The sequence below is a fragment of the Pleurodeles waltl genome, chromosome 4_1, assembly GCF_031143425.1.
Source record: "Pleurodeles waltl isolate 20211129_DDA chromosome 4_1, aPleWal1.hap1.20221129, whole genome shotgun sequence".
Lineage (NCBI taxonomy): Eukaryota > Metazoa > Chordata > Amphibia > Caudata > Salamandridae > Pleurodeles > Pleurodeles waltl.
The window spans coordinates 422,653,735-422,666,618 of NC_090442.1; the positions used below are offsets into that span (position 1 = coordinate 422,653,735).

At 42.4% G+C, this 12,884-nt stretch overlaps 1 protein-coding gene across 3 annotated transcripts in view; it reads left to right on the top strand.

The window, feature by feature from the left end:
• Positions 1-12,884, top strand: part of OPTN (optineurin) — a 309,738-nt gene that overhangs the window by 195,969 nt on the left and 100,885 nt on the right. For all 3 annotated transcript variants that reach the window (XM_069228672.1, XM_069228671.1, XM_069228673.1), the window contains one exon: positions 11,466-11,624. In XM_069228672.1, coding sequence (XP_069084773.1) covers positions 11,466-11,624 — 159 coding nt within the window. The remainder of the gene's footprint in view (positions 1-11,465; positions 11,625-12,884) is intronic.

The window sequence follows — 12,884 nt, forward strand, 5'->3', positions numbered from 1 at the left end:
TCTTACATTGCTTCTCTTGCCGTCAGTTTTCTGTATGTTATCCATCTTTGACCAAGTGCATCTCCTATCCCGGATTCCATGTGTCAAAGCTGATGATGGGCTACTGGTACTTTTTCATGTTTCAGGGCTGCACTTGCCTTTGTAACACTTAGGGCCAGATGTAGGTAGAATAGATTTTGCGACTCGGAAATTGGCACCATATGCAGAATGGTGACTCAGACACCTTCTGCGAATGGCAAGGGGGTCGCAAAGACCCACCTCATTAACATTAATGAGGTGGGTCGCAATTTGCGACCCCCTTGTGATTCCCTGCACTCACAGGGATGGTGGCTTGCTGGAGACAGCAGACCACCATGTATGTGACTGCTTTTTAATAAAGCAGTTTATTTTTTTTTTGTTAAAGGAAAACGAATTGCAATACAAAAGAAAAAATGAAACCATTTGGTTTCGTTTTTTCAGAGTAGGCAGTGGTCCACTGAATCTGAAAAAATATTTTTAGCGACATTCACAAAGGGGAAGGGGTCCCATGGGGACTCCTTCCCTTTTGCGAATGAGTTAGCACCCACTTCAAGTGGGTGTTAACTGCGAATTGCTTTGCGACCGCTTTCGCGGTCACAAAGCAATTCTGCATCGCGATGCGAGTCACAAATAGGAATTTTGCAGTTTGTGCCATGCAAAATGCTTTCTACATCTGGCCCTAAACCACAGACCGGGTCCAGCAAAGACAAGAATGGAGACTGTGGAGCATGGGATACTACCACCTCTCGACTCTCTTGGATGTCCTCCACCATAGCCCCTTTGGTAGGTCTCCCTGGGGTTTGAGTGTATATAAAGGCTTTGGGGCATATTGCCTAAGAGTTCAACTCTAACACTCAGTTCCTGACACATTGTCAGAACAGGGTACACCGTAAATAATGATTATAATAGTGAGAGGGATGGCTTCTTCTCGCCCATATTACTGATGCCTTGTACCTTGATACCTTGACTATTTACCAAATGCCGGTGGAGTTGACCCCGCCCTGCTCCCTTGCCTTACAACACAGGCCACCAATGGTAGAAAGTACCTCATCTGTAGTAGTGGCAGCTGAGGTTACTAGAGTTACAACTGCCCTCCGTTGAGGCCAAGACAGAAGTTTTTACAAAGATTCTACAGTCTGGGCCACCCCAAGAATAAGGCATCATTTTGTCTATCAATATATTGGTCACAATATTGTGAGCCTTCGATATTCCTTACTAGAATCCAAATAATCAGCCGTGTGAAATGGAGTTTTACCCAACAATGGGTTGGGAGCTGGGCCTGGCCACTCCTGAACCTAGATATTGCTGCTCCCTGCCAAAGCCACAAGAAGTAATGGTTGGCTACCTGGTGGGTTACAGCTAACCAGGGCTGCACACATCTTGTTCCAGCTACTAAATGCCAAGTATGACATATGATTTTTTTCTCTCTCTGTCAACAGTGATAAAGGATAGCATAGAGTTCTCTGCAGATCTGCATAAGTGGTTTCTGCCATGCTTTTCCATGTATAGTAGTTAACAAAGCCATTTATCGAGAGGTAGGACACAAGGGTTCAAATGTCTGCAGAAAGAAAATCAAATTCAATAGGCCTTACAAGTATTTCCTCAATCAAGTCATTATAACATGCAATGTGAGTCAGCCGCAATTGTTTTTATATCATATTTATAGTAGGGCTAATGTATTAATTGGTACATGTACATCTTTCAGTGGCACGGTATGTACATATCAGGACATTCTAGAGGGGATTAATGCATGGACACCTTTACATAATAATGGAAAGTACAGTCCTTGTGAATAGTATCTGTTGTCACTGTCACCTCTACTATTACATTACATTAGCTAATAGGTTCATGGCCACTAATTGCATATTTATATACTCCCACTGAATACACATAACAAAAAAGCATGAGCAAAGCCAACCTGTCCGGCTTTAATGCCAATTGCATTCAAAGAGCATTTGTGCATGCCTCTGTTTGTATGCATTAGCACATTAAAGCTATGATCTGTTGGTTTGCTAGTTCTTGTTACTGTATGTGAACACCACTGTTGTATTGGGTTGAACGGATTGTATCAAGAATAAGCTATTGGTGATATATATATATAATTTATATAGTCACTGAAAAACATGATCCAAATAATACTGACTGCAAGACTGATTGTGGAAACTCTGTACACACAAAGTAAATTGTTTTTTCTAAATAATTCCAAATTGCAAGTGAATTATGTTTTTGAATTTGTATGACTTCGATTTACCAATTAAGGTACATGAGCAAGTCAAGTAGCCAATTAATAAATTTGGAGTGGGACCACTGACTGACCTGTTTTAACCATTCCAAGTATACACAAATTGGGGATATGCAGTGGAGCAGAAATACGGGGATTCTCAAATTTAAATCAATTGACTTCTCCTCAAAATGAGTTTCTAAGATCGGTCCGCAGCTTTGCAAAACCAGGTCTGTTTATTTTCTTGAAATTGTAAGTAGGTCTTAAATGTGCCACGTGAAATACCACTTTGGTCAAATGCACTAATCTCTATGTATGAAGAGAAAGCGTTGATTTGATAAACAGCGATCAAGCTTTATAGCTACCGTGCACACCCTATACACACGTATGGGCTGAACCAACTAAAATGATAAATGCCCTAATTCCTGTGATTATGGAATAATACTGGAAAACAGTCATTGTTTAGGATCGGAATCGCCACTGCAACAATATGCTAGGTCTACATTACCTTCACTTCAATTGAAGTAAAGAATCTCCCAATGTAAATTGTACAAATGGTGGTTTGATTGCCTACACCAAGGATAAGGTTCAATTGTGTTGTGCGTATAGGATTCTAAGCAATATTTTTCAAGTTTTGAATTTACTTATAATTGTTTTTATGAATTTTGAGATTGTTTGTGAAATTAATGTTCTTCAGAATTGGATCTTTCATAGATTTCCATGCTTGCATCATTCCCTGTTGTTGAAGTGGCCATCCCGCGTTATAATTAGATTGTGCAGTACAAAATAATACATATTGCTTGTAATGGCTAGAAAATATATGGGGTGGGCGGAATTTTTTATTCCGCGGGCAGAGTCAGAGGAATTTTGTAATTCTGCATTACTCTTCCAATGCGGAATTACTAATAAATAGTCACTCCCCCGGCAAAATTAATCATTCAACAGTGCTATGGAAGCCTTCTTGTCAGTGTGCCAAGGTCAGTGTTAGCCTGCTGTGGGCCTCAAATAGGTCCTGTTTGGCTTGCAAGTCCTTCACAAAAGGAACAAGCATTTACAATGCGACGGGTCTCGCGTTTGCTCATGTTAGAGCTGATCACATTGTAAACTTTTAACCCGACTTTTCACCTGTCGGGCAAAAGTGTATTTATGTACACAACCCGAAAAAGTGAATTCAAGTATGTAAAGCGCTGGACTTCTGCCAAGCGAGATCGCGCTCTAAATTAGAGAAAAAAAAAGTCCACGAGCCCGATGGAAAACAGCGAGCCTCGCATGTTTTCTGTACTTGGTCGCTGCGCTCGAGGAGGGCTTGCCACTGGAAAAGGCATGACAAATGGGTACCTTCGACTAATGAAAGCAAGAAGATTTTATTAGGGAAGCCCACGAACCAATAAAAAGCACTGACGTGAAGTTGACAGGGCTCGGAGCCCTTTTCTAAATACTAAAGTGTCTCCCTGCTAAACGCATGCGCGAGCGCATGCAACGCATGCTCGACCCTAAAAAGGAGAGGAGAAGAGGTGGGGGCTGCCGAAAGAATTCTAATTGAAATAATTAAAATGATTGTTTTTTCTCTCTCTTCTTCAGGCTTAGAGTTATGCTCTATCACTGTGTTACCGTGCTTGCATCCAGGGAGACACGTAATGCGTCTCTCAGCCCTGTTTATTAGTGTGATCCATCTGCGAGTAATTAGCCCGTCATCTTGTTCTTTTAATTCATTATTGAGAAACTACGAATTATATCCATACGTGAGGTCTGGCCGGTCTTGTGCTACTGTCACTTCCCTGTCTTTCCCTCTTGCCCTCGGCCTCTTTCGCCCTCTCCATTGTACCTCTCAGCACTTTTGATAGATCGAATGCAGCTGCACTAGTGACTAGAGCAAGACAGTGCCCTGCCATCAGGATGATGAACAATTTGAGTGAAGAGCCTTCGAGATGAAAACAAAGGCTGAAGGAGTGCATTTGATGCAGCTCTGGACAGCTGAAGAATGCCGCAACATGCCGTAGAATTCTCCTCATTTATGAATAATATACAGATTGATCGCTGTGAATAAAAATTTAGTGTAGGTCACAATAAATATGCTTTCCCCCTGTTAAATAATAATTCAGGTACCCGGCACCAAACAGCTGTAAATGGAGGGCTGTACTTAGTTTCCCCATCTCTCAGAAGGGATGATTTAATTAAGCCATTCTCATATATGTTTGATATATTACTGTAATTATGTGCTCCAATATTCAGTTTCAGATTATTTTGGTTTATTTTATTATCTAATGCTTACTTTACATGTCGAGACTCTTAAGTGGAGTGGCAAAGTCGCTGGGACTCCATGTCCCCGTACTCGCATTCCTTGTTAAAATATATAATGCATACAGTGTTTCATTAAAGCAGCAAAGTCTGTCGCCTTCGGAGTACATGGTCAAGCACTGCTCTGTCGTGGCATGTATAATGTGATGACTTATTTTTGCCTTCCCCTCGAGCCCTCATCCTTGACCGATGACAAAGCAAGATGCGGACAGGGCAATATTAATTATCAATCCAGGTCATTATTAATGTCCTTGAGTATGCAAGGCAGTATTTCAAGGTGTCTGAAAAAGTCGGGAATCCCTGCATTATGGTTTGGCAACTGTCCCGATCATGGGATTCCAGAGCACACTCTGCCCACTCGGGGTGAGAGGGAGGTGGTTTGGGGGGGGGGGGGGTGAGGTCTTGGGGGATGTCTGGGGCAGGTATTAGTCTGCAGATAAAGCAGCATCAGCCCCACTTTGCATGCAGGACGTGTCCTGTGTACCAAGGTCAGATGTGTATTCCAAAATGGATGCAAAGTTTGCTACTTAAACACTGGCACGAGTAGATGGGACTGTTGAAACTAGTCCTGCTTTACTATCAAGAGTGCCACAAGCTCGCCTCCCCGTTGGTTGGTGTTTTTTTGCCAGGCAACAACTGTGTCCTCATAAGTAAACATAGATGAAGGACAAGACTTCTGTTGCTACCGAACACCAGGACAGATAACAGCACAGAGATGAAGAGTAGCCTCTTCCAGTCATAGAAGAGAGAGAGTGACTGCTTCCCCGGAGGACAGTGGCTACTCCCCTGGAGCATAGTGGTCCCTTGGACCACAGGGACAGCGCTGTTGACAGCCTCTGCAGATATCGTGAGCGTGGGCAGCATGCCCTGGCCACAGGCAAGATGTGGCTGAAGCTCTGCTTCCTGCTGCTTTATTTATTGGTGCTTTTCGTCCTGTCACTCTTCCTGGTGGCTGTAGCCTGATACAAGACTGGTATGCTGGACAGCTGGTGGACCCGGTCCACCTCAACTATCAGAAGCACAGCAGCATTCTGGATCAGCATTCTTGACTGCATGGGCCTGGCCTATTCTGCTCTGCCCGAGAAGGAGGATGTGTGATGTCTGCTGCAGAGATCAGAAGCTGAAATCATACAAACACTCCCTTGCAACAGTTATAGTTACTTCTGCTCTGCATATGTGTTTGAACTAGGGGTGGGCCGCACTCTGTGGAATTTCACAGAGTTTTTATGTAACTCAGCAAAATTCTGCAGAGTGAAACTCTATGAGTTCTGTTCACCCCTAGAAAACATTCACTTCAGTAACTTGTTCACATCATTTATTAAGAACCAAACTTCAGCCAATCAGGCAACAGCACCCCTTAGAACACTCCCCACAGAGGCTTCACTTCCTCAGATTTTCTACTGCACATCATGTGATGGGAGTTTTCCCAGAGCTCTACTCAGTTCGTTAGAAATGTAATCCTTTTATAAAGACTTCTCCTCAGGAAGAATATTCATCCCACACCCTCCAAGATCTGACTATTCAAGATGTCAGAAGCAACAAAAAAGGACTTTTCAGACCTTGTGGAACATGTGGGAAGAAGAGGCTACACTTAGAAGACCCACACAAGGAGTGTATTTACTGTCTCCATTTTTCACATAAGGTAAAGGACTGCAAAATATGTTGTATTTTTTCTTCTAAGACACTAAAAGATTTTTTTAAAAAAGGGGGACGATTCTCATTTGGCTCCAAAAGCTCAAATCTAAAGAGGCTCCTCTTTCTGAGTAGGACAGTGAAAGCCCTGAAAAAGAGACAGATCACATAATCGAATACCTTCAGGATCATCAAAAAAGGCACTGAAAAAGATCCATCATGGGTCGTCAAGACAGTTTAGAACATCAATAGACTTCTCTCATAAACAGAAAAAGGAAAAAGTCTCCTCTGAAAATAGAAGATCCAAGCCTGCCACTCCTTCACCTATTCTGGCATTACATTTAAAGAAGGCATCCTCAATGCCGTCGACTGAAAAATCTGTCACAGTGACAAGCAAGTTACAGTCTAATTGTTGAATTGATAAAGAAACCATCACCGACAATAAAGGTTACAGTTGGGACATGGATGGCATTGTCAAAGACACTGACTATGACGGGGAAAACGCATTCTCACATCTTAAAGCCAGGACACAGGCCTCTCCCACCCACACACTTACGGGATGAAGAAGAGTCAGATGACAAAGGACCTTTCGGAAGAGCACTTTGCCCTTCGGAATTACATGTTAAATATCAGGAGGAAGATGATGAGGAATACTATGAAGAAGTATATTATTCCTCAGGCAACAACAATATGTGAAAAAGTCTGCTCCATATATATACCATACCAATACCAACACTATGTTCACCCTCAGCTTCAAGAGGACATGGCTCAAATGTCAATCAGTTTAGTAAATAATGTTCATAGTATGTTGCAGGATTATTACAGGAGGTTTCCAGAATCTACAAAGGTGGCATTTACATCACAGCCAGCATGAACACCACAGTCCCATCAAATACAAACCCCCAATAGGCGCACAACATGTTATTTACCTTCGACTATCACACTTAAAAGGATACCAACTTTAAGCATCGAAGTGCCACCTACAGATGATGTAATGTCCTCGGACAAAGATAGAAAAGAAGGAGAAGTTCCTGACAATCGATCAGCATCCAATGAATATGATAACCATCTAATCCCAGGATCAACTCTGCCAGCACCACAACAGGTAGACACTCCTACGGGCAACACTGGTAGATTTCATAATTTGATGGAAAGGGCAGCGAAGAGGTTTCAACTATCTGATTATAAAACAGTCAGATTGCTAAAACATCTGTCAAAGAAATGCCTATTGTAGATTTTATTTAGGAAGAAGGTATAAAAGTAATGAAAAACCCTGCTATGTTTTCTGCTGTGTTACTTAGGCTAGATAAAAAAAAATATAAAGCACCAGCAGATTAGCTGGCATGCTTAATTGGTCATCCAAAGCCAGATTCAGTAGTAACACAATCAGCTCAATGCTGATTCAAAATCAATACACATCTATTTCCACACCACCTGATAGAGAAAGCTGACGCTTGGATAAGAAAGGAAAATGTTTTTGCACCATATCAGCGACTATTGTTTGAGACGCCATTTCATTGGATGGTCTCTGTCGCTATGATAGGCAAATGTGGTGAGACATCACCACACACATAGATCTCTTGCCTGAAGACGTAAGAGGAAAAGTAAAAGAGATATTTATTACAAGAAAGAAAATAAAACTTCACTGGTCGAAAACCGTGATGACTTGATGGTGTTGGTTACCCTTTCTTTATCCTGCAATCTTATTAGGGGACAAATCACAAATTATTTATATAAATGGAAACTGATAGCAAGCAACAGATGGGTTGTGGATCTAATCACTTACGTTTACACCTTGGGATTCATATTCCCCCAAAAGGCACATCCCCCATTAACCATGATCGGCAATGGTGCAATAGAATGAGTACTGCTCACCCAGAAAGGACCGGGTTTTTATTCTCAGTTCTTGTTGATAGTAAAAAAAAAACGGAAGAGTGGCAAAAGCTGAACAAATATCTAAGGAAACAACCCTTTTGCATGGTTACTCTGCCAAAGATCCTGCATCTTCTCAATTATGGCGATTATATATCAACATTGGATCTCAAGGATGGTAGGCATCCCAATCCACCCAAATCATTGCAAATTCCTAAAATTCAGGGAGGGCAGCACCGATCAATTCAAAATTCTCCCTTTTGGACTGAAATCTTCTCCCCATATTTTCACAAAATGCTTAGCTCCAGTTGCAGCTCATTCGAGACAGAGGGGTTTTCAGATATTCCCATACCTCGATGATGGGTTGATAAAACCGCCAACTTCTCGTCATGCAACAAAGGCAACAAGACCCTGACTTCCACTAGTCAGCAACCTGGGCCTTGCAGTCAAACCACAGAAATCGTCTCCCAATCCCTCGACAAAGATAATTTTCTTGGGAGCAGTTCTCAACACAATTCAAGACAAAGAATTTGTGTTGTAATAAATGTGAATAAGACTCAAGCTCTTAGCACAGAGATTATTGAAAAGAAAGTTTGTTTCAGTTCGCTATCCAAGTCACTCCTCTGGATGATGTCCTCTTGCATTTCACTAGTATCATATTACCACCTCCAAATGTGGCCTTTATAAGAGGAGTTGGACAAACAACAACTTCAACTTCAAGGGTCATTCGACGACGTAATACAAATCACTCCAAGTACAAAAACACTGATGGATGAAGGACGCAAATCTGGCAATAGGGTTAGCCTTCCTGCCTCAGATTCCTGAATTTATCACCATGGTTGCGTCCTTAAAGGGGTGGGGCACTTACCTACATGATTCGAGAATCATTGGAAAATGAACTCCATACCAGATGAAAATGCTTATAAATCTGCTGGAGCTCAAAGCACTGAGTCTTTAGACATTCCTACTCAGAATAAAAGGTTTGTTAGTATGGATTTGTACAAACAACACTTCCAGTCTGCATTATATAAACAAACAAGGGGGTACACAATCACCAGCTGTATCACCACAAGCACAAAAGTTTTAGAAGTGGGTTGTAGAACAACAGATAACAATTCAGCAATGTTCCAGCATTAACCAATGTTCTAGCATATACGTTAAGCAAAACCAACAACAGCTGTCACGAATGGGAGCTCAACCAGGAAGTCCTGATTAGCATTTCTGATCGTTGGGGCAAACCAAACCAAAATATGTTTGCGACACAGGAAAATCAAAAATACCGGTTCTTCGCAAGTTGGCACCCACATCGGTGGTTGTTGGGGAGTGCGTTTTCGATCAGATCGTCAGGGATCTTTGCCTGTTGTTCCCCCAACTGCGCTACTCCCAAGACTTCACAGCAAAATGAAAAGGAAACTGATAAATGATTGTGATTGCCCTGAGGTGACCCAGACAGTATTGTTTCACAAGACTGCTGCTTCTATCGGAGGAGACTCTCATTCGCCAGCAACCTCTGCCTACTCTACTGACAATAAACCACAACCAGATCCTTCATCCGAACTCAACATCTTTGTGCTTGTCACCCTGGCTCTTGAATACAATGAATTTCCAAACCTGAATATCCATCAAAATTGTAGAGAAATTCTTGCAAAAGCCGGAACTGGTACTACGAACCAGACTTACAAGCTGAAATGGGAAGCGTTTTTGTTGTTGGTGCCAAAAATCAGACGTTCACCCTAGCGGAGCATCTTCAGCCTTATCTGCTGCTTTTAGCAAAATCAGGTTTGACACATACTTCCATTAAAGTGCACTTAGCAGCAATCTTGAGATCCAGAAGATCGACTGGATCCCCTTCCCTACTGTCTAATAGAGTGATCAAACAGTTCCTTAAAGGCATTTTCAGAGCCTGTCCTCCAATAAAGGAACCTCCTCCATCTCGAAAACGCAATACATTGCTTGCACAACTGATGAAGGGTCCATTTGAGCCCATTCTCAAAACAGATACGTAAATTTTAACATCGAAAATGGCACTTTTATTAGCTCTCCCATCAGGAAGAAGAGGTAGTGACATTCAAGCATTTACAATTAAAGAACCATTTACACAGTTAAAACATAATAGTGTGGTTCTTAGAACCAGTCCCAAGATTTTACCTAAAGTTCTAATAAGTTTTTCTTTTAAATGAACCAGTTGTTTAAATCCATACTTCCTGAATCCTCAGAGTGCGGCCAAACAATTGTTGCATACTTTGGGTGTTAAAAGATGCCTCAAATTCTATCTAGACTGTAAAAAACTGTGTAGAAAATCAGACCACCTACTTGTTGTGTATGGAAACCATTGTAAGGGTTGTCCAGTTTCTAAGGCAAGTATAGCTCAGTGGACTGCAGCGGCTATCCAGCTTTGTCACAGTAACATTGGAAGACATTGACAGATAAAGTAAAAGCACTTTCTACCAGAGCTGCCTCTACTAACACTTTTTGCTGGTGTACCTATTGAGGAAATATGTCAAGCAGCAACATGGAGGAACAGGCCCATGCTCACACAACACTACTGCCTGAAGTCTTCCGAACAGAGTAATGCAGCTGTGGGACAAGTAGTGTTGCGTCAACTGTGCCAGTAAGGTGAGCCTTGGCTTATTCTATTGCCCACTATCGCCATTATTGTAATTACGATTATGTATGTGTTCTAACTGATAGCTATTCTGATTCAAACATGTAAATCTATGAAAGTTCCGATACTGGAGAAGAAAATAGGTTACTCACCTGTAACTATAGTTCTCCAGTATTGGTATCTTTCATGGATTCACTTGCAACCCATTCTGCTCTCCATAGAGGCTCCCCTTTTTGCTAAGATGGTTTTTTCCCACTAGTGCTTGAAAATCTGAGGGAGTTAAGCCTCAGTGGGGAGTGTGCTAAAGGGTGCAGTCCCCTGATTTGCTTCTTAATAAATGATGTAGGAAAGTTATTGAAGTGAATGTTTTCTAGCCATTTTAGGCTATATGCGTCACTTTGTACTGCTTTCTCATTACACCTAGGGACTCCCACTTCACCGACAATGAATGATTCAAGCATGTGAATCTGTGAAAGATACCAGTACTGAAGAACTCAGTTACAAGTAAATAACTAATTTTCTTTCTTAGCATATTTACTCAAGTCACTTATTTACAGTCTTGGTTTCGAAAATATTTGTAATATTTCATCACAGTATTAAACTACGGTGAGGTTTTGAATTTTTGTGCACTTAAATTGGTTAGGGTGGGTTAAACAACTATGAAGCAATGGATTGGAGGATAATGAATGTGAATAAGAGATTGGCAGCCCATCATCAACTGGGTAGTCAGGTTGTAATCTACCTGGTAGTCAAGCTGTCATATTCACAATTACTCTATTTTATCTTCATTGTCAAATTACTTTATTTTCTTCTTTGCAGTCCGAAAAAGTCCCAAAGGAAGTTATAAATGACCTAAATGAGCAGTTGAATTCAGCAGAGAAAGCGCTGTCTGCAAAACAACTCCAGATTGATGAAATGAAGCAGACTCTTTATAAGCAAGAAGAAACCTTAGATACCATGTCTCTACTTCGTGCTCAGGTACGGATATATTTCTTTAGCTTATGAAATTGTATTGTTTCTAACATTTCCTTAGGTAGGATAAATGTGCATAATGGTTTGCAACAGAATGTCTATGTTTTAGGATTTAAGGGGTTATTTAAAGTTTGGCAGACTGCAGAACCGTATTTAGAGATCTCCTTCTGTCTTGTAGATCTCTGTGTCTTTAGAGAAGCTGCCACTATAGCAGCTCCTGGGAGCACATTTTAAGTTTGTTGAGCATCTGCCGTCTTTCATGCAGCTGCTCATTAAAAAAATGTTTGTATTGTTTTTCAGGGGTGTGGCCAGGATGGCCAAGATGGCAGCCTTTGTTCTGTGAGCTCATCCTCATTGCTGGCTGTTGTTTAGGGGCCCCCTAAAGGACAGTTGCAGGCTTGAGGCTCATAGAACAGCAACTGATGAGGAACACTCACGGAGTAAGCTGCTGAAGCAACTTACAGGCCCACGGTCAAGTACCCCCAGGACAAGCATGATGCCAGCTGCTGTAGCCTATAGGGAGTGAGCCTGAGAGCGATAACCATCTGGATGTCCCTTGGTGAAGAGCAGATTGGTGGGGGACTATTCCTTCAGAGAAGGTACTCTCCAGTGTCCTTGGCTGGCCTCCCCAGGTGAGAGGATTGGGCTCGTGTAGCCTGGAAACTTTGCAGATGCTTCCCTGTTGGTACAGACAAGGAGGGACCGTGCAGTGGGCTGCAAAACAGCATTGGAGAGTCGTGGCAGCCATGTCCAGTCCAGCTAGCTGGAGCAAGAGACTTTGGGGCAGATAGTGGAGGCCCTTCCTTGCCTGACCTACCAGACAGCTTGGGGTGGATTTGACCTGTGTTGGGGTGGAAAGGTAGATTTAGCCTTTAGACTCAGACCGGGCCTCACCCCCATTGACCATGTGACCCCCATACCCTGCGGGCAGTGCATGGTGAGAGCCTGGCTTTTCATCAGTGGCCTGCTGAGTGACTGCTCCCTGGAAGGACACTTTGAGCCAAGAGGAGGGTTGGCCAGCCACAGTGACGCTCACACTGACCAAGTCCAGTCCGGATTGTGCTGCTGATTACTACCTGCCAGGGTCCATTTTGAGTGAGCTGGATAATATGGAAGTGCACACACCACAGAGAGGTTTACTGGCTTGGGCACCGGCCATGGGCTAGTGTGGTAACCTTCAGAGGCATGGACGAACAATTGGTTCCACCATCCAACTTGAATGCCCCCTCCATTCTGCATAGCCTATATACTGTGGTGAAATAAGGT